This window comes from Syngnathus floridae, chromosome 7 (assembly GCF_059516105.1).
Source record: "Syngnathus floridae isolate MCC-2025c chromosome 7, RoL_Sflo_1.0, whole genome shotgun sequence".
Taxonomy (NCBI): domain Eukaryota; kingdom Metazoa; phylum Chordata; class Actinopteri; order Syngnathiformes; family Syngnathidae; genus Syngnathus; species Syngnathus floridae.
The window spans coordinates 11,362,023-11,383,956 of record NC_142419.1 but is presented as its reverse complement, the minus strand read 5'-3'; the positions used below and the strand labels follow the sequence as shown (position 1 = coordinate 11,383,956).

At 39.8% G+C, this 21,934-nt stretch overlaps 1 protein-coding gene and 1 long non-coding RNA gene across 2 annotated transcripts; both read left to right on the top strand.

Annotated features, from left to right (window-relative positions):
- The first annotated feature begins 782 nt into the window (after window positions 1-782).
- On the top strand, window positions 783-16,272 carry chrd (chordin). The gene is made up of 21 exons (XM_088380874.1): window positions 783-1,207; window positions 2,133-2,236; window positions 2,327-2,453; window positions 4,933-5,085; window positions 5,478-5,595; window positions 5,680-5,767; window positions 6,651-6,792; window positions 7,521-7,658; window positions 7,843-7,925; window positions 9,631-9,778; window positions 11,502-11,608; window positions 11,834-12,113; window positions 12,212-12,453; window positions 12,545-12,658; window positions 12,926-13,117; window positions 13,184-13,277; window positions 13,510-13,566; window positions 13,684-13,787; window positions 14,160-14,423; window positions 15,132-15,225; window positions 15,314-16,272. Exons 1-21 carry the CDS (start codon window positions 1,066-1,068, stop codon window positions 15,376-15,378), a joined length of 2,856 nt encoding a protein of 951 aa, XP_088237000.1. The 5' UTR covers window positions 783-1,065; the 3' UTR covers window positions 15,379-16,272.
- A 2,354-nt stretch (window positions 16,273-18,626) lies between these two features.
- On the top strand, window positions 18,627-21,934 carry LOC148395228 (uncharacterized). Its single transcript, XR_015859486.1, has 3 exons — window positions 18,627-18,752; window positions 18,940-19,148; window positions 21,760-21,934. It is a non-coding gene; the product is annotated as an uncharacterized LOC148395228 (long non-coding RNA).

Sequence of the window (21,934 nt, the reverse complement as noted above, 5' to 3'; positions counted from 1 at the left end):
TTTTTATGTCTAAAAATGTCCTTGAGATAAATTATACTTAAAATAGCTTTTGGCACAGTGGCTCACTCAAATGAATGACATCACAGCACATGGGATTTTAAGTCGAAGTGTCCAGGTTTGAGCTTTCGACTAAGCCAAAAGAAACAATAGAAGGAACAAGTTGCAGAGAGCCAATACAAATTGAAAATCTATTGCAAATATTTTCATTCGGTTCTGTTCCGTCACTTAGGTCTAAGCATACGAGGAGATGGGGGTGTTCAGCCACCTACAAACACACATGCACTTCAGTTTTAACAATACAGTACATAAATTTAGAAATATATTTCATCTCATTTTACATACAGTCATGTACAGTATTGATTTATGTTTGCATTGGAGAGCCATTTATTTGATTTTGCTTTGAAATACAGCTGTTTAAAGACATACGTATCATTTTGCTTTTTTCTGCTCTCTCTCTCTCTCTCTCTCTCTCTCTCTCTCTCTCTCTCTCTCTCTCTCTCTCTCCTCTCGCTCGCTCTCTGTGTTGCAATTCTTATACTTCATTATTGATCAATAAAGAATTCAGAATTTGACAATGAGTGATTTGAAACTCATACTACCAAACCAGGAACTGTGAGTAGACTTTAACTTTTTTAGAGAATTGAAGGGTGAGCCTGTTAAACGTGTCCATAATTTGAAATGAACATTTCATAGAATAAGTTTGTATTTTTGGGGCCCCTAGTGGTGGAAGGGGGTTCGGGGTGATGGGGGGACTCCAATTGGTAATCCAGCTTTGGCCCACCCCCATCACCGATCCCACCTATTACCCCCCCTTCTTCTCTTCCCAGCCGGTGGCTGTTTCAAGCTGTCAGGGAAGCAGGCTATAAAAGTGAGAGAGGGACGGCCCTTAGGAGAATTCTAGTCCACACTGCACTGAACTTGTCACATCGGTTTTGGTTGCTAAAAGAGCACCACTTGGACGTAAAGGTGACTTTATCGGTGCTCGCTAAATAATTGTATATATTCATTTGGGGAAGTGGTGAAGAATCTCGCGGGCTGAATCCAGCAACCAGAGCGAGCGCGGCGATGCTGGTTCCACGCGTGCTCTGCGCGATACTGTGCGTGCTTTGCTGCGTGTGTGCGTGCGTGGAGGCCGCCTCGCGCCTCAAGTCTCACTCGCTGCCCATCCAGTCTGAGAAAGAACCTCTGCCTTCCAAAGGCCTATCAGGTAAGCCAGTTCTATTCCTAATTTATTATGCCCATCAGAAATATACCGATTATTATGACGATCACTTTTTTTTTTTTTTTTGGATGAAGCATTTGCCTTCCTTTGCTGTTGAAATCCAAGTTTCCTCGTTTGCATGCGTAAACTAAAGGCGTGAGTCATAACCACATTTGATGCATGAGCAGAATGTGTAAAATCCCCGCGCGTTCGAAAAGCCTCCTCCAGCATTTTACGAGGCAGCTAACGACTCGGCAGTGCGCCTCAACGTGTAATTCCGCAATGGAAACTCTAATCAATCGACTTTCCATTACAAGCATGTGCTCTTTGGAGATGATTCATTTCAAGCTGAAGTGGCTCAAAGTTTGGACTAGTTGAAGAGTGCAATCATTTTAATAGGGGGGCATTGGAAACCTGTTTATTCTCAGCGTGCACAAAACTAACTCAAGATGTTACCATAGCAATAATAAAAGACACTGGTAGGAAAGTTGAAACAGTACGTGTTCAAACTAGATTCGTTTTTGACTGCATTTCTCCTTAAATTATTATTTTTAAATCTAATCAAACCGTCTGCTATTTTATGCACTACGTTCTTCAAAATGGAAAATCTGGAAAATACAGCATGATATAGTATGTGAGGGAACCACTGATAATCGCAGAATGGAAAGTTGAATGTTTCCCATGCATGCATCATTGAGATGAGGCAGGATGCCGGACTGTAAAACCCCAAACACGTAAGGCATTCTGTGAGTTTCATTCCCATCCAACATACCAGAGGTGAGATGACCAGGATGTTGTGGTTCACTACAAAGTTAAATACTTTATTTGTGTCACACATTTCTTGACACAAAAACATCAGTAGTAGTGAAGTCATGCCAAATTGTTAACATTATAATGTTTTATCTATTGTTCAACAATATTTTTTGTACAGGATGCTCATTTGGGGGTCGGTTCTATTCGCTGGAGGACACATGGCACCCAGATTTGGGGGAGCCCTTTGGTGTAATGCATTGTGTACAATGTCATTGTGACCCTGTAAGTTTTCAACTTTCTTTACTGCATGAAGTCTATGTGCAAGCAAATGTGTCACGGCTAAACATATCAATTTCCAATAATGTTGTGCAGCAAAAGAGTCGCCGTGGGAAGATATTTGGGAAAGTCAACTGCAAGAACATAAAGCAGGACTGTCCGAATCCAGACTGTGATGATCCCATCCTGCTGCCAGGACACTGCTGCAAAACCTGCCCAAAAGGTAATTCACATGTTTATCTTGTTGAAAACGGTCTTCATTTCCTCTTCTCTCATCCAGTCTACAAAATTATTATTTTTATTGTTATTATTTTAAAAATATTAATATATATAATAATAATTATTAATAATAATATTAATATATTTATAGTGATAGTAATAATAATAACAATAATTATAAATTTATTTTAAGTTCTATCAAAAATCCCAAGAACAGTGAGCAATCTAACGATAGTGGTTATATATATAATTTGATAAATAGTGGTAGAGACATATTGCCACTGAATTTTATTTGGAAAATCAATTAATTTTAGTGATATGAGTATATATTGATTATCACTTTTTGTAATTGAAAAGGCAATTTTTTTTCTTAAAAAAATTGTTTTAAGAAAATGCCTTTCAAAATTTTATCGGCATAATGTCCTTATGTGTCCTGATTGAAATTTCAATGTTTACAGGGACAATTGGGACTTTATTGTCTTTCCGTGAAGAGGTTAATTAATTGTCTAATTAAGATGAGACAAATCCTGGGAAAAAAGGCTTTTAACTTCACTTACTACACCACCATTCTATTTTGTCTCATGCTGTTGCAGACCCTGCAATTTCATCGTATTAACATATTCCTCCACTGACGTAGACATATACACACAAACACACTTTGTGGGGTACATGCTACTCTTATTCACTAGATTGGGTGTTTTTTCTGTGTCTGGTAATGGAATGGAAAGTAAAAGGTAAAACATTGCAGCCTCCATCAGTGTGACAACACTGAGTTCTGTGTGTGTGTGTTTGTGTGTGTGTCTGCATGTGTGTGTGTGTGTGAGCGTGTACATGTGTGTTGTTGTCAGAGTGTGTTTGTGCGTGTGTGTCAAAATCGGAACAGGGTCAAGACTGTGTATGTGTTGTGGTTATGTTTGAAGGAAAAGGTTGAGTGTGTTCGTCCTAGCTTTGGCACAAAGGCAGCTTGTATATTTGTGCAAGTGATGGAAAAGGTGTGTGCGTGTGTGTGTGTGTGTGTGTGTGTGCATTTGTGTGTGTAGCTGGTGCACCTGAGCATTCAGTAATATAGGGAAATTTGAGTGTGACATTACCCAGAAGCTAACAAGTGTATACGCAAGGGATGTTCGAAACCAATTTTTTCAGACCGATGAGTACACCTAGATCTTGATTTTACACAGACTTTGGGGTCCAGAATTTGGGAATCCCGTTAACCCCGAAAGTGCATTGTATAGAAAGTCTTGTTTTTTTAAAATAAGGCATGTCTCATGACAATTGAAAACAGATCAAGAAGTCAACTTCTGAATTGTTTAAGAATAAACAAGGAAGGTTTTGGAGCGCTTTAGTCAAAGTCCAGACTTTAATCTGATTGAAGTAATGTGGCATAACCTTTAAATCACAATACAGGGAACTTTATTGATTGCACGCATCTCATACTCAAGGGACCTCAATGTGCTTCACACAAGCAAATTTACAACACCTAAAGCAGTGGTTCTTAACCTGGGTTCGATCAAACCCTAGGGGTTCGGTGAGTCGGTCTCAGGGGTTCAGCAGAGCCTCCACTGCGGAGGTCCGAACACACCTGATTTATCATGTAAATGTGATGACGCATATATTGTTGCGAGTTCCTGCATTGTGTTGGTTTTGTTCTTTCAACAAGGTGATGATCTTGCACGGCTCATTTTGTGCACCAGTAAAATACATTTATGTCTTGAATTTGAAAAGAATGATTACATTTTTCTCTAAAGAGGGGTTCGGTGAAAGCGCATATAAAACTAGTTGGGTTCGGTACCTCCAACAAGGTTAAGAACCACTGACCTAAAGCATTTACAAAATGTCAAACAAAACAGTCAATGACATTCAGAAATAAAGTAGAGAAAACAAAAGTAGCTCACCCAAGTTACGAAAGGAAAATATATTAACACATTAACAGAAAACTTGAAAACATTGTTCATGCTTGAAAATCCTGCTGTGTTGTTGAACTAAAACAATTATGTAAAGCAGAGTGGGCCCAAATAATCGGAAATTCTGAAGTTCTGTTTGACGTCCAAATATTACATAACATTACATTAATCAATTCTCTCTATTTTCTCCAAAAGACAATAAAGCCAGCACTGATTTTAATTAACTTGACTCTCTGGAAGCGCCTTGTTTTAATACATCTTGCTTTTTTTTCTCCCTCACTTGCCACACTTCCTCTTTGGCTGCCCATGTTCACATATTTCATCCTCAAATGCAAATGTGGGAACAAAGGCAGCCAGCTGACACTATTGTCGCATCTGTCCACCAGATTTTCAGGAACATGTAGCAGGATGTGCTTTGGGAAGTTTGTATGGGCTTGCCAGACAAAAGAGAATAGCCCTTGCGATACCCTCAGGAAAAAATAACGATGAACATTGTTACTTGAACCTAATGAGTTGGTTGTAATTGTAGATGTGGGAAACATGCATGAATTCCCACAAAGTTTGCTTCTTCTCTATGCGTAGGTGAAGAAGACAAGAAACAGACCGACCCAATACTGGACAGCTTTGAGTATTTCCATGACAAGGGCAAAGGGAAGGAGGACGACCTGCACAAATCTTACAACGACAGATCCTACCTGAGCTCAGAGGATATGGGCCCGGAGGAGAGCCGCACTGGTGAGCAGGGACGCTCACCGATGTACCATCACTATACACAAAAACTACCGTATTTTCCGCACTATAAGGCACACCGGATTATAAACCGCACCTTCAATGAATGCCCATTTTAAAGCTTTGTCCATATATAAGATATATACATTTGGCCCGCGGGCCGGACTTTGGAGACGCCTGCTGTAGTGGCTCAATATTGGTTCATATATAAGGCGCACCTGATTATAAGGCGCACTGTCAGCTTTTGAGAAAATTGGAGGTTTTTAGGTGCGCCTTATAGTGCGGAAAATACGGTACTTAAAAACTGACATCACTCATGAAATATTTATTTAGAGAAAAAAAAAACAGTATGATGATTCATGTGTTGTTGACCAACTTTACCCTCGCCTTTTCTGCAGACTTTGTCGCACTGTTGACAGGAGTGACAGAATCATGGGTGCCAAGCTCTAGCGCTGTTGCCAGAGCTCGCTTCTCCTTGACTAGAACCAGCCTGGCCTTCTCCATCACATACCAAAAGTAAACAGTTGCTATGAAGGAGAAAAACAAGAGAGGAAATAATTGCAACACCACTATATAATTATCTATCTATTGTTGTTCCAGAATGGCCCATCCCAGTAAAATCCTCTTCTTGGGTACAGATGGTGCCACTGCTTTTGAATACAAAGTCCCCAAGGGCCAGTCCGACATGGTAAGACTTCATCTGGATAAATTAAATCATCTTGCTTCTCTTAGGAGTCTTTTTATGACGTGTGCATGGATGTCAAAGTGTTTCCTGAGAGAGTGAAGCTTCCCCCGCTTCATGATATATGCTTTGACTCCATGACTTTTTTTTTTTTTGCCATAACTCATGCTGCAGCAATAAACAGCAGCATGCACACATAGTCTCTGGTTTCATAACATCTCCAAACATGAACCAGTCGATTAATTACTCACTAGAATGTAGAAAATGGAACATCTCAGGTAAAGTGCCTCGAGTGTCTGACGTATCACATTCAAAAGTCTGTGACTATCCTCATAAATTAGTCAGAGGTTACAGTAGTTTCTTTAAATGTATTCCCGCAATGTCCCTGATGTCTGAAGCTATCACTACATATCACTTCCTGCCAAAATACACACATCGCACATTCCATTTCAGGCTGAACACGCAACTCCGTAAGGCAGGAGCCCTTTAAACACAGGTCCCAGAAATTGGTCTATTATTATTTTAAGATAAATGTCAGTGTCAAACACCAGGCAGCCGTGGAGAAAACACTCCAGCGCAGAAAAGGAATGAGAAGGGACGAAGGAGTTTGCCTGGGCAAAACTTTGGGGAAGAAGAACATTTTTCACTTGTTACATCACCGCCTAGCGAGGGGACAAACATAGGCTAATTAGAAAGGAGATTACCCCTGAACTCTAAGTTATGAGGTGCCGGCACGCGCACATATTTCTTCTCTTGCAGCCTGGGGTTGAAAGAGAAGTCAATCATTTGATGTGTTGTCGACAAGTGTCATTGCTTCTTTGTTGACCCAATTTTTTTTTTTTCAGATTTACTCATTTTCTCTTGTTATTGTTTTGTTTTGTGCGTACAGATCTGTGGTGTATGGAAAAACGTTGCCAAGCCTCTTCTACGACAGCTGGAGAATGAGCAATTGCGCGTCCGCATGAGCACGTCAGCCGGCCAACAAGAGGAAGTAGAAGGAAAGATCATCAAACACAGGGCTCTGTTCGCTGGTGAGCTTTCTGGAGACATCACAATGCATCACATTGCATAATTGACACACCTCAGGTACAAAAGAAGTACCGTATTTTCCGGACTATAAGCAGCTACTTTTTGCACATGTTTTGAACCCTGCAGTTTATAGTCCAGATAGGTTTATCAATGGATTTTTTTATGATTTTAATGATATTGTGTGATTTGTTCATCCCCTCTTCTATGAGGAAACCAAACATTTAAACACCTCCGGCTTATAGTTCAGTGCGATTTATACCTGAACAAAACAGGGTTTTCCCCTAATTTTTGCTGGTGCGGCTTATATATTCGGGTGCGCCTTATAGTCAAGAAATTACGGTAGTTAATTCTCATCCATTACTCGTTTAACACCAATCACACATCATTTGGTAAGAAGCACAACAGTTGTCCTCTCATACAGCACTTCTGGGAGTTAAGGTCAGAATAATTGTCAAGTGTGATGATGTGTAGCCCTTTGAGACATGTTTTTGATTAAGGGCTACATGAATAAAATTGACTTGACTTGTAGACAATGTAACAATAAGACCACTTGAAATAGCAACAACATTTCTGCTTATAACACCCCAATGGATTAAGATGATTGTGTTTTTGTGCTATTTATTTTGTAGTGCTCAAAAATCTCTGTTTACATAGTGGCAGAATTGTTACATTTCCAAAGGTCTGTAAGGGAATACAAATAGTCAGTTTGTTTATTATTCACTATGAACAGAGACATTCAGCTCAACACTGACATCAGAAGAGGAGAACGCAGGCATGGGAGGCATCGCCATGTTGACGCTGAGTGACATGGAGAACAACCTCCACTTCATCCTCATCTTGCAGGGCCTCATCAAAAACAAAGATAAAGGTAAAGGGATCAATATATGATAACGTATACAGTAAGAAAAGAGGACACTTAGTGCGTTTTATTTGGGGGGGGGGTGTAATTTTCTGTCCTGATTTTAATTCCATGACTTAGTCTGTCATTTCATTTGTTACAAGTCTTAAATCCAGGGATCGGTTTTAGTTTCTCTTTGTTTTTTTTCCCACAGAACCCCTTTTGGTTCCCATTCGAGTCCAACTGCTTTACAGGCAGCACATCCTGAGAGAGATCCAGGCCAACATCACATCTCATGTGAGTAACAGTCCAAGCAGTTGATAACAAATAACACAAAAATAACATACAAGAACAAATTTAGGAATGTAGTGCAGACTATTCCCCTCTCACTTGTGCCAAGATTTGTGTACTGTGCAAATTAACCTAAAAAATGCCCTGCCTTATAACTCGATCAAATATATCCTTATTTTTTGTAATGTAGTATGTTCTTCCTTGACTTACCATTCCATCATCATTTTCCATAGTAGCTGCAACTAACAAATAAACAGTGATAGAAACATAACGTCCTCGGCAGCATGTCAAAAGTGAGGTACTTTAAGAGTTTTGTCCTAGATTTAAAATTAGGGGGTTGCTGCAGTTAAAGAGCAAAAAAATACTGAGATGGAAGTGGTCTGACCACCACATCCTAGCGCTTGTTGTCGCCATCGCTCTGATCTAAGCTAACTACTTTGAGACATGATAAAAGGAAAAATGGATGGAAGAGAAAGTGTTCTAGCGCAAGACAGCGGGTCGGAGACAGATGTGTGGCCGGGATGAGAGACGGAGGGAGGTGCGTTACGGAAGATGGACTGCGTCCACACTTCTTACACATGCCAGTAGTTAGTGGTCTGTGGGTTGAGATGGATGAAGAGAGGAAAAGGGGGGAAGGACAATCGATGAAAAGAGAGCCTGGTTTTAATTCTGCCTGGAATGGCACGAAGGCCCGATGTGTCTCTTTCAGGCCTGTGGGTGAGCGTGACCGTGTAAAATGTTTGCGCTGACCTCTGTTTAATATCCTTAAATGCAATACACTGACTCATTATGGATCCAGCTGAGTAACTAAGTCATCCAAAAACATGTTGCACATCATCTTTCTTTCTCCTGTAATGAGTGCTGACACCATACTTTGTGAAGACCTTATTGTGCCCATTACTTGTTAGATTCTTTTGGCCTCTCCCTGGACATATTTATGGGACATGTATATTTATACTGAGGTATATTTATACTGAGCTGATGCCCCAGGGTCACAAAACTAACATTTTGTCATCGCCTGTGTACATCTGCCCAGTATTTAGTATATTGCTTTGGTTTTCTGACCGATTCACATCTTTCTAGTCAGTTGAGGAGGATTTCATCTCAGCATGCAATGCAAGCCAGATTTTAAAGTCAATGTTTTATGTGAGTTCTGGGATACTTTTTAAGAGAAAGTCAAACCCCTAATTTTCTGTAGCTGAGCCGTGATTGGTTGTGACCTGAGACCGGCAACTGTGATGTAATTTTCAGTCGACAGCAAGTGGCAAAAGATAAATACACTGTGCTAGATAAAAAAGAGTGAATTATGCTGCTTAACTCATATTTCATAAACAAAACATTTGTCAAAATGCCGTATTTAGAGTACTGGGAGGTAGCACATGCAACATATTATTATTGTAAAGAAAATGTTGGGGTTGGCTTCCCTTTTAACACAGTCATATGTGTTTCTCATGATATTTGTGGTCTTGATGCACATGTGGTTACTGAATTTCTCTGCGGGAGATTTTATTGTCCTCTCACTCTTGCTTGACTTGGCTGTACTCAGCTCATCTTTGCGAAATGTTTTGAAGGTGGAAACACTTGGTCGATATTTGATGTGCTCATTAAGGGTGACTGGCTTTGTATACAGGAGGAATATGGTTTCAGTTCAACGACTGTTAGCTGTTCTCTCGGATTCTCAATTTCTTTTTTACCATTCCAATCTGTGCAGGATCCAGACTTTGCAGAAGTGCTGACAGACATGAATAGCCGCGAACTCTTCTGGCTTTCTCGTGGGCAGCTGGAGATCGCAGTGGCAACAGAGGGTCACCGTTCCCAGCAGATCTCTGGATTTATTACTGGCAGAAAATCCTGTGACAGTAAGTACAACCAAACTTATGTTTTGTTAAAACTAGACATGGTTCTGGCAAGGGTCTCCTGCCATTGTTTAAACAAAAAAAATATGCTTGGTTATGTCTTTGCATTGAAGATCTTGCAGGAAGTGTGATGTTTTGCATTTGGATAAAAAGAAAGTACTTTTCCAATGGTTTTGAGAACGCTTGCATGTTCTTCCTATGCTTGTATGTTATTTTTCTGCAAACTTTGTTCCCCTCCCATATTTCCAAAACATACTTATTGTGTTATTTGATAACATGTCCATTCAGTAGCTGTAAATGTGAGTGTGAGTTGCGTGCCTATATGTGTCCTGTGAGAGATGTCAAAATGAATCGATTACACACATCGACAACATAATGATTATCGAATCAATCGCCTCGTATTTCAATAATTGAGTCATTGTTTGGAGGCATTGTTAAACTGAAGATTGTCCAAATCTGATTTCAGAGTTTCAAAGTAATAATTCTTTGATTTCTCTCATCCTTCATGCAAAGCAGACTGACTTATCCTTTGTATTTAATCAAAATAAGACATTTGCAAGCATCTGCCTTTAATTTGGAAAACAATGACCAACAATGTTCCTTGTGTGACATTGCTTAACTGTTGTTTTGTTGCCTTTGATCACCAAATAATACCAAATAAACAAAAACAATTGACAAATCAAAAGTAATCAGGGAAATACAATTGTATCAGATAATTCAGATAATAGATAGAATAATTGATACAATTATTCATTCTAAAAACTCTCAATAGTAACAGCCCCTACTTCTGACCTTGCCAGTGCAAACCACACCTCCTGCTCCAAAGTCAGTTTCAGGTTGAAAAAATGCCATTCAATTCATTGCTATTGGTGTCATTCTCTATTCATTCTTAATAATACTAAAATTTGCTTATTTTGTTCGACATTCTGTCCCACCAGATCAACAGAAATTCCAGAAGTTTCAAAAATGTTTTTGACAGCGTAATAGCCTGTCAGTGTTGAAGCACATACGGTCCCAACATACAATATGAACTCGGAATCGTGCTAAGCTTCTCACGTGCTGCCTCCAAAAGAAACACACACACATACACTAAAAGTTAGCTTACATGCCTGAAAGTTTGCTGGACTTGACAGTCCTTGTTGGTTGTCACTGTTTGTGCTGTGATGTCATGTGTGAAGAATTTAAACCCAACACGGCCTTTTCACTCTCACCTCTCTTCTTTTTTCCTCCTCTTCTTCATCATTCCGTCTCTGAGTACATTTATGGCCATATTTGTTCAGCATTTTTCTGCCCCTTTTTCATTTTCATACAATGTTATCACCCTCTGCTTCTAATTCCTCTCAATCCTTTTAAGCCTGCTGCATTCAGCAAGGGTTACCTCATACCAAGACTTTACCTTGGGTGGGTTTTTGTGAATGCACCACATATTCAATCGCCATATGGGTCTGCAAATAGGATCAGATGTTGTAGGTTATAATGCTCTCGTTGACTTTTCATCAGATATGTGCATGTTAGCACGGTGCGAGTATCATGCGCCCCTTTTTCCCTCATCTAAGAAGCAAATATGACAGTAATCATTTTCTCATCTTGCGTGCTGTCATGGAGAATCTGCGGCAGTTTTAAGAGGGGGATTACCCTGTGTGGAGAATGTGTTGAACCTCAGTAATATGAGCATGAAAACAGTCTTAAGGAGATTTTGATGAAAGTCACTTCGTGTGTGGTTCAGCCATCCAAAGCGTGCTGTCCAGCGGTGATGCACTGACTCCTGGGAAGACGGGAGGCACTGGCTCCGCCGTCTTTAACCTTCATGATAACGGCACGCTGGATTATCAGGTATGGATCTGTTTAGGTTTAATGAATGTTATTTTTCACATTACGGGACACATTTATTGTATTACAAATGGGAAAAGTCTTGAACTAGTTTTGCTGGCTATAGGTTATCAATATTATAGTGTATTTTTTTTTATACTGTAAAATATCTTTGTTTGCTGGATTCTTATTAGAAAAATAGCCAACACCTGCAATTTCAATATAAATTCCACTCCACTCCACACTCAGATTCAAGTTGCGGGTCTCACCGGAGACATGGTCGGCCTCACAATTGAGCTGAAGCCAAGGCGACGAAATAAGCGCTCAATACTCTACGACTTGACGCCGGAGTACAACAAGGCCTCGGGAAGAGCAGTGGGCAGCTGGAGTCGCTTGGAGGCTCGAAACATCCACATGCTGCTGCAGAATGAACTTTTCATCAATGTGGCTACGTCTCAAAACCAGGAGGGAGAACTAAGGGGTCAAATCAAAGCACTGCCATATAGTGGCCTGGAGGCTCCAAGGCATGGTAAGATTCATTGATTGACACAATTTCAGCTCTAAAACATTTCTCACCATAACTCATCCAATTATATACATATAATTCATGTTCATTTTCTCCTCTAGAGTTGCCCACCCCTCTTGCCGGGCACTATGTGTCACCCCCAGTTAGAACCGGCGCTTCTGGCCACGCCTGGGTGTCAGTGGACAAATATTGCCACCTTCATTATGAGATCGTTGTGTCGGGCCTCAGCAAGGCTGATGACCTCACAGTGAACGCCCACCTGCATGGCCTCGCTGAGATCGGGGAACTGGATGACAGCAGTGTTAACCATAAGAGACTGCTGACCGGTTTCTATGGCTCTCAGGTACATCGCCACAGCACTGGGTCAGATACCCACAAGCACAGATTCGGAACATAATCTCAATCTGTTTCAACCTCTCACTCATCTCCTCCAGGCTCGGGGTGTTCTGAAGGACATCAGTGCAGAATTACTGCAGCACTTGGACCAAGGAACAGCCTTCATCCAGGTCAGCACCAAGCTGAACCCAAGGGGAGAAATTCGTGGCCAGGTTTGTGAAGTTTCCTTCCTTGTGATTTATTTATAACATTTCATTCATAGTAATAAGTTTCAACTAAACTTGATGTAGACTTTGATTAATGTTTGATGCTATTTCCAGTTAATAAGAGAATCAATTTGTTGAAATGTCAAACAGGTCCAATACAGAAAAAGCCGTCTGTGAACACAGAAGCTACATTTAGCAGCAATTAAAACATCTCCAGTTTTGTCTCGCTTTCCTTCCTTTCAACCTCCTTTACGATCATGTCATTTTGTCTAGGTTCATGTTTCCAACAACTGCGAGTTTGGGACGAAAGAAGACGTAGATGAGGCTGAATTTGATGACATTTTTCTCCAAGATCCTGAAGTGCTGAAAAAAGACCCTCATACATGCTCCTTTGAGAACCAGTACCACGCTCACGGATCCCATTGGACTCCCAACTATGATAAATGTTTCTCCTGCAGCTGCCAGGTAACTCAAAAGAAACACAGTGACACATAACTTTGAAAATGGAATCTCATATTTCTCTCTTTGTAGAAGCGAACTGTGATCTGTGATCCGGTAATCTGCCCGGTGTTGACGTGTTCCCAAACTAGCCAGCCTGACGATAAATGCTGCCCGATTTGTGATGGTGAGATTCTCATTTAATGACATTGAAGTTAGATCAGTGAGCCTTAAGAGAAAATCGGGTGTGCCACGAAATTTGTCCAACTTCACTTAGGTGGTCCAAAAAAATATTTATTTACTACCACTATTGTATCTTTCTGTCTCTTTGTTTGTCTGTCTGAAAATACTGATAGTATGCGTCATACTTTTAGTATAATCAGGAATAATTATGTCTCTTTTCTTTTCTTGCCACCCAGAGAAAAAAGAAGCAAAGGACATAAAACTTCCAGAAAAAGCGGAAGAAAATCCTGAAGGTGTGTGTTTTTTTCCTCTCATCTGGAATTTGTTTGTGTCATGTGTGTGTTTGCAAGTATCGACTGCAAAGTATTTGGGTATTTTCCAAAGGCAACAATCTAATGTCTTTCTCTTAGGTTGTTATTTTGAGGGAGACCAGAAGATGCACGCACCTGGAACGACATGGCATCCTTTTGTACCTCCCTTTGGTTACATTAAATGTGCCGTCTGCACTTGCAAGGTATACATGCACCAGCACTCAACATCTGGCTTTACTTTGCAAGGCCCCTAATGGATCATTTAACGTGTGTTCGCTCCTAAGAAACAGTCCTGAATACACGTCTCACGAGGTCATTTCAGTAAATTGTGGAAATATAATGAGCATTTTCTCAGAAATGGCAAACTGACAGCTAAAATGCAGAAGAAAGACATTGATGGGGGACTGTAATTTGGGTTAATATACAATATATGTGTCATATTAATGCCTAGAGGTTCTATAAATGTGCAACTTGGGGTTGTGAGCAGCGTTTGACATCTGGGCCCTCGGTTTACGTCGTTCATTGCAACATTGCTTTTGTGACTAATGTGTCATCTTTGGTACTCACCTCTGCAGGGTTCAACCGGTGAAGTACACTGTGAGAAGGTGACGTGTCCAACGTTGACATGCAGTCATCCGGTGAGACGAAATCCATCAGATTGCTGTAAAGAGTGTCCGGCTGACGAGAAGATCCCCGGCGACCTGGAACACACTGACATGATGCAAGCGGATGGGCCGAGACACTGCAAATTTGGCAAGAACTATTACCAGAACAGCGATAACTGGCATCCGTGGGTGCCGTTGGTAGGAGAGATGAAGTGCATCAACTGCTGGTGTGATGTAAGTATTGTTGAAACTGTAGGGAATAACCTTTTAATTTATTTGCAGATGTTTGACTAGATCCCGCTGAATTCTAGTTCTTCATTTCACCCAAATATTCTTTTATGATTCTAGCGTGGAGAAATTTATAAAGCCACCTCTCGTCAAAGCTAAGCTGAAATTTTCCACTTCCTGCGGCAGCAGTGACCCGATACCTTTATCCATTGTTAAGTTCAGGCTCATCATATTTTATGGTCTATTCAACATCACCTATGGCTTGGGCTAAAAGTTTGCCATCTAAAGCAACAACCAGAGCAGTGCGCAGGATCACCGAAACGTGACATCCTGCGCACTGTCATTGCAAAAAAGACCTATTTGTTTCACAAACGTAGAGACTTGTGGCGCATGAAATAATGTAATTAGCAGAAATTTCCCAAGAGAGCATCAAAATTGAACTAATCGAAAAGTAAATATTGCACTTACATTCCTCAGATATCAAAAGTAGAAGTAGTCGCGTTGCTTCTGCCAGATCAGTCGATAAGGTTGGCTTTTATTTTCAATATCAACTTCAATAAATAACGTGTCAGTGTTTTGTTTGGGAACCACGGCCGGTCCCTCTGGGTTTGTTTTAATAAAAGTGAAAAGTGAAGCAGCGGCTTCTCCATGTTTTTTTTTTTTTTTTTTTTTTACTAACACGTCCAACCAATGTTCCTCTGTTCTTTCCCACAGCATGGTGTGACTAAATGTCAACGTAAACAATGTCCATTGCTGACCTGCTCCAACATCACTCGCAAAGATGGTTCATGCTGCCCCGACTGCATCGGTACGTGCTTATCATGCCTTGAACTGGTCGCCAGCCAATCATCAACTTTTGAATCAAAAATAAAATGGTAACTTTTTTTCTACTTTAGATTCAAGAGACGAAGATGAACTTGTGATGAAGGCTCTTGATAAACGATCAAGCCAGAGACACTGAACTAACACAGAACGCTCAAATAACTCTGATGACGACTTTGCCAAAGTGACACTTCACTCAAACCCAGAACTGCACACTGGGCCAATCAAGTTTCACGCTTACCCCCACCCCCATCACCCACCCACCTTGTCGTCAGCTTTAAGATTGTAAAGGACAGAGAGGACCAGAGGAGGAGGATTAGAAGATAAAAACTTTTAATGAATGACAGAATTTTCCTAGGGATTAGTGACCTTGGAGACGACCAAACAGACGCTACAAACCTGCTTCCTGTCTTGAAATTTTCCTGGAGATTTTTGCTTGCTTTAAAATAAATAAATAAAATAAAAACTCAGCAGCTTAACAAGGCAGCCTTTGAATGGAAGCTTTGGGCTGTTGAGTGAGTTTCAGTTAAATGTCCATTTTGGAGCACATCCTTAGTTTCTGTACTACAGCGACTTCAAGTGCTCTCACTGGATGATGTAAAGACATGGCTGAATGTGTGAATCTGTCTGTGTCCATATGTGGGAGTGTGCATATGATGCCTTTTAAATGACAGCTGCACGTAGATGTGACAGCAAACTTGGGTGGCAAGGTGAACTTTTAAAGTGAAACAAAGGCAGATTTTGTTTTTGTTTGTTTTGGGGGCATTTAAGTGAGTTTTTATGTTTTTCTTTTTGGCAGCATTGAGAAGGTGCAAGATGCTCTGCTGCTTCGTGTTACTCTGCTAACCTTGAGCCTCTTGTTGATTTCGCTTTTGCTCTGCTTCACTTCACACCTAATTTGCCACCTATCTGTTGTGAATTAAGTCATATTGTATGATCTTTTTGATACTGTTTTTTAAGACATGAAGCTTGTTTGTATTTGTATTTATTAAATGTTGTGGTTCCAAAATAAAACAGATGATGGCAAAATTTACATCTGTGGTTGTGTTACAGTATTATTAAAAATTCTATTGTAGCATACAGAGAAGTAGGATGGCCTCACTAAAACATTTCATACTATTGTGAAATCAAATATTACAAACAAACCTCTCAGAGAAAAGTAAAAGTAGTAATGTGATTTTTTGGGGGGGGTCTTTGATTATAACTTTTCCAATGGAGAAAAAAAATCACAGGATGTGCTTTTAGTTGTTTGTTTCAAACTCTTTCTTGTTGATTAGAGGATCTTCTATGCATGCATTGAAAAAGGTATGATGAAAAAATAATATTATAAGAGCATGCATTTTGCACAAATGCACATATTTTGTCAACTTTTAAAATGACAATTTTGTCATTCATCTGGTAATGAAGTGGCTCCATTTTACTACTGATAAAAAATAATGACCCCCTCCAGCATTTTAGTTGCTCATCCCTCATCTGTAGTGTTTTTAGCATATTTCTATTATTATCGTGCAAATACAAGTAATCTCCCATAAACACAAGCTACACATTGCTCTCTGCTGGCTAAGCTACACAATTACATGAGAGGAGCTAATGAAACAACAGTTGACAGCCTTAGAAGGTCCCTATTGACCTCCTCTGTGAGCCATACAGCAGTTTTGAGGACTCATCACGACAGCAAGGAGAGTTGTATGTTAGAGCCAGATGGTGGAGGTCAAAGGTCAAGCTGTGGCAGCCAGAAAACAATCATGAGACATTCACCAGCTGTAGTGCTGCACCTGCACATGGTGTCAGTGTGAGTGTGTTAACAGACCAACAGTGGACCAACTAAATTCTCTTGATTTCATACATGAAAAGATTACACATGTAAAAAAAAAAATTGTATGGTTTTCCTAGTCTTTTTGTCTCGGTGACAACAGCTGAAATGTGCACTTTTGAACTTTTATACACATTAGTTATTGCTAAATATAAATTTGTCAATTTATGAAGTGATCAAATATTTTTCGTCTTGTAACGTAAACCTCAGTTTTTGTACATGACATGTATAGTATTTATGTTACTGTATGGCTGAGAACTCAAGTACAGAACATTTCAGTACATTAAGAGGTTTTTTTTTAAGCTGTGAAACAGCACACTCTCCTGGATACTGATGCAGTGGATCCTATTCATGTCTGTCACTGTCATAGAACATTTTTAAAGTCAAACAAAACTGCCAAAACCAAAATAAAGAAATAGCAAAAATAAAAAGAAACATAGATGGCGACTCACGCGTGACCCTCCAAAAAGAATAACCAAAGCCAGACGCAACACAAAGAGAACATTCATTTAGAATCTCAACTTTGACTCTTTTGTGTGGAGTTTTGATGTTCTTGTGATTTTGTGGGATTTCCCTGGGTACTCTAATTTACGCCCACAGTCCCATTGTATGCTAAATTAACTGGACCGTCTAAATGGCCCATAGACGTGAATGTCAGTGTGAATGATTGTCTGTCCACACTCTGATGGGTTAAGAGTTCAGTATGTACACTGCTTCTTGCCCAAAGGCAATTCGGGGGGGATAAACCTAAAGATGATATGTGGTTAAAATTGTGATGGATCTTATCAGTGTTGACAAACATATTGATTTCTAAAGCGCTTAAGAGCAGATGTCCAGAGTTCCTCACAGGCAGAATTGTGACTCAAGAGTGAGTCTTAAATTAAAATCTTAATAAATCTGATTACAGACAACAGCTGGTTGGTGGCTGTGTGTTGCATGCTTCGATGCAATAGCTGAGAATGTTCATGTTTAATTGTTACGCTACAAAATTTCCACTATTTATTTAGGTGTTTTCTCTTTTTAATATAAATGAAGTCCATGTAAATAATCTTGCTAAAACAACAATTTTAACAGTACAGATGCAGCCAGACATAATCTTTAACAGTTGCTTAAAGCATAAATACATTGCCCATGTATAATTTGTCACCCTTCTATAAATCAGCCTTTAGGTTCTTTGTTTACATGACATTATTCCTACTAAAGTTTATTGCAACATTATGTTGCTACGGTTGCACAATGAGACAGACTTAGGCATAACTAATTGATGGATCAGTGTGCAGCAAAACATTTTTAATTATTTTACAAGCAAGTCACAAGGTTTGTTCGTATTTATATACCATATTTACTCCTACTACCACTACCACCACAACTCCGATAACGATAATGGAAAGAAAAAACGATTACCGATTAATCTGATGATTAATTCTAAGAATACATACAGAATATAACTTTTTAGTCATTTCCAGCAAATGTATGAATTAAAGATATTGACTGTTGAAAATTTGACTGTTTTAAAATATTTTGCCCTTATGTAAATATATTTAATTTTTAAATACAAACTCCTCCGATTGTCACTACACCTGCGTCGCACATTTGAGAAGAATTGGCTGAAGGTGCATGCGCGTCTGGAGCAACGTGGAGCAGAGATGTTGCTCACACGGCTGCAGTCCGCATTGCAACACGGAGGAGATGATGACGATGTGAGCATCTCTGTTTTTTATTTTTATTATTAACTATGCCGTGCATGTACGGCAAGGGCAGAGCAATGCCATTGCACTGCATGTGCATGGTGTTTTTTTTTTTTTTTTTTTTTTTTTTTTACATGATCACAAAGAAGGCGTGTACTTGAATAATAAATAAATTGGAATTTAACGTTGCAACCAATAGGATTCTGCCCAGCCTTCATCTTCTCAAATGAAACAGCAGGACCAACATTAGGTTGGTAGGCTGAGATCTATGCATGCCATGACACGAGGAGCTGTCGCAATGAATGGAAGTTTTTGAACTTGGAGGATTTCCTCATGAGGTGCTGCGGGTGACTGATCGCGTCTCATACAGGAGTCCCCTGCTGGACCTCTGCCAGGGGGAACAGCATGGTGAGTCTGCAGCAAATTCACGTGCATGTGCGCAAAACCCCGCCTCTCAGTTTGACTTTTTTCCACCTCATAACTTGTAGCTGGGAGTGAGAGAACTGTGGATGTATTCCAACTAGGGAACCGCGATCCTCTTCACTGTGTGATTAATTTTTTTTGCATCTCATCTGTGAGAATGAAAATCATAAGACCATCGTTTTTGAACTTGCAGTGATTTGTGTTTTGATGGCTGGGCAACTTGTATTATATTTTTTCTTAAGGAAATTGGGACAGGGCCTATAGGCTTTCCAGTCATGCTCCCTTAGTTACGCACGTGCAGTTGGCATAAAGTATTCAGAAAGTGATGATACAGAGAAGTTGTTTTTAAAACAATTTTTGCCTACAGGCAGCACAATTCTGTTTTTGATCCTAAGTCATGTGACACATTTAAAATCTCCCGGGTTTTCCAGGTGAGAAAGATCATTTAGTGCCCTTGAAAAAGATGGCAGATGCATGAGCAAAGTTGGGATGGCCATGTAAATAATTGAAATGTAAACTAACAAAAAACTTAAAAACTAATAAAAAAAACCCAACAAACTAAATAATGCGTAGCTAAATGTGCTATATCAATAAAGTTGTATTGTATTGTATAAAATGCTATTTTAGTTGGTTTGTTTGTTTGTTGTTATTTTCTACCTGGCCTCCAAAATAGGAGGGGTGCAAGAGTGGGAGTCATACTGAACGGAAACAGGACAGCTTGTCATTTTCACCTGGATGGGATGGGATAGGATTATTATACTCCGGCACTGGAATGGGGATTTTTTTTTCCGTGGGAGTAGGATGAGGCGAGAGTGAAAATCCTCTCTGATGTACCCTCTTCTGTACTCCATGAAAAATAATACCTGCAGAATCGACGAACGAACGGATAGCTGGATTAATCCAGGTTAGCTATTAATTTATGTTTTGTGTATATTTCAAAGTCAAAAATGTCGTGTGCTACTTGCATGTATGTAAATCAATTTAATGCAATTCAGCCTTTGTGACTTTGATTTGAATGTAATAATTATAATTAATATGATGTGGTTCATACCTATATATAAAATTGAGACCCATCACAGCCATGAAGTAACAACAAAAGCTTAGTTTATATTTCCCTTGAAATGCAGAATGTAAGGGTAGCCAGCAGATAGAGCTCTACTGAGTAGGTCCAATGCTTTGAGCAGTGAATTATTTTCAAGGCAATTAATTGTCTCAAAGTGATTTATTATTTCAGAAGGTACGGTTTATCGACTGCTACTTACAAGCAATTTGTAATTAACTACTACTAATGACTATGACTCAATTAACATATTAAAGGAAATAATTGGCTTACTGACATCAGTGAGAATTACTGGCAATTCAGTGGTTCAACTATGACACAGATGTGGTCATTCAGCTGCACACAAAAAAAAAAAAAAAACTGGTTGCAAAATGAAATGTTAAAGGTTCTTTGTCCCAGTTGCCCTGTATTCAGCCCATTCCAGTTGACCTCTCGGTAAAGTCAACTGGGATAGGCTCAAAGGGTTCCAGGTAATGAAGGGCAAATGAAGCTTCAAGATGATTCATGAACCCGTTGTTGTGTTTAGTTAGACCTCTAGATGGCACTCTCTGTTCACCGAAGAACTAAAAGCCCACCAACTTGCCATTTCTTAAAACCCTCACTTTAAACCAACATTGCCATCTAAAGGAGCCAAAGAATACAACAACTGGTTCATGAAGCTTCATTTTGCCCTCACTCGTTCCAGGTAATCCGCAATAGATGAGGACAAGCACAAAAAAAAATGGATGGGATGATAGATGTTTTGATCACGTGTATATGCCTTTACTGGTGATAAACAACTTTGTAGGTCATTGATGGCATAGGAGCTGCTGAAAGACTTTACAGTATAATAGGGGGTGAGGGGTTGCATGAAGGCTTCCGGAGAACTTTTTCTATCGCCTAAAGAAATCATAATAAAACGGTATAACTTGATTATTTAACAACGTTATCCTTGATATTTTTATTTTGTCTTCTACTCGGGGAAATCCCCTTTTCTATTGGCTAAAAAGTTTACTTATACGCATTAATCGCTCATATAGGCCAAAATTCAAAGATGTCAATAGGTCAAAATTACAGTGATATTTTAAACACGCACAAATTGCAGATTATTGGTGAGAAGACCAATGCCGGCAGTGCAATACGTCATGCTAAATTAAAAGACTTATTAAGAAAGTCAGTAACCCTTACCAAGCCATTCAATTAGTAAATGTACTTAGCCTCGCTGAGCTTCTCAAGGGAAGGAAAATCAGAACCTCTGTAAAATTCTGTCCTTGCTCAACCAAGGACTGACATGGACAACTTGAAGACAACGTGATGCAAATATTGACAAAAAGTAATAAGGCGGGATTATGCCCACAGACAGAGAACGCAACATGCCACACATGCAACCGGCATGATCGCATGAGGGCCAAGGGTATGCTGGTGAGGATCAACTATCTCCATGGAGCAGACAAACCCAATCACACTTTTTGTAGATCACTCTCACCAACCTTTCGTTCAGCATTCCTTCAACCTTCAATATTCCTGGGATCTAAAATTCAACTTTCACATCTACAGGCGTGTGTGACTCCAGACAGCAAACGCCAGAAAAGGACAGGCAGCTTCCGGCCAGGATTTCCGGCTCCTCCTGCATATTGCACAGACTTTGTTTGTTCATAAACATTGTGTGCGCACTGGTCCAGAATGATGTCTACACTCAGCTGCTAATACAATAAAAAAAGCAGACATGTCA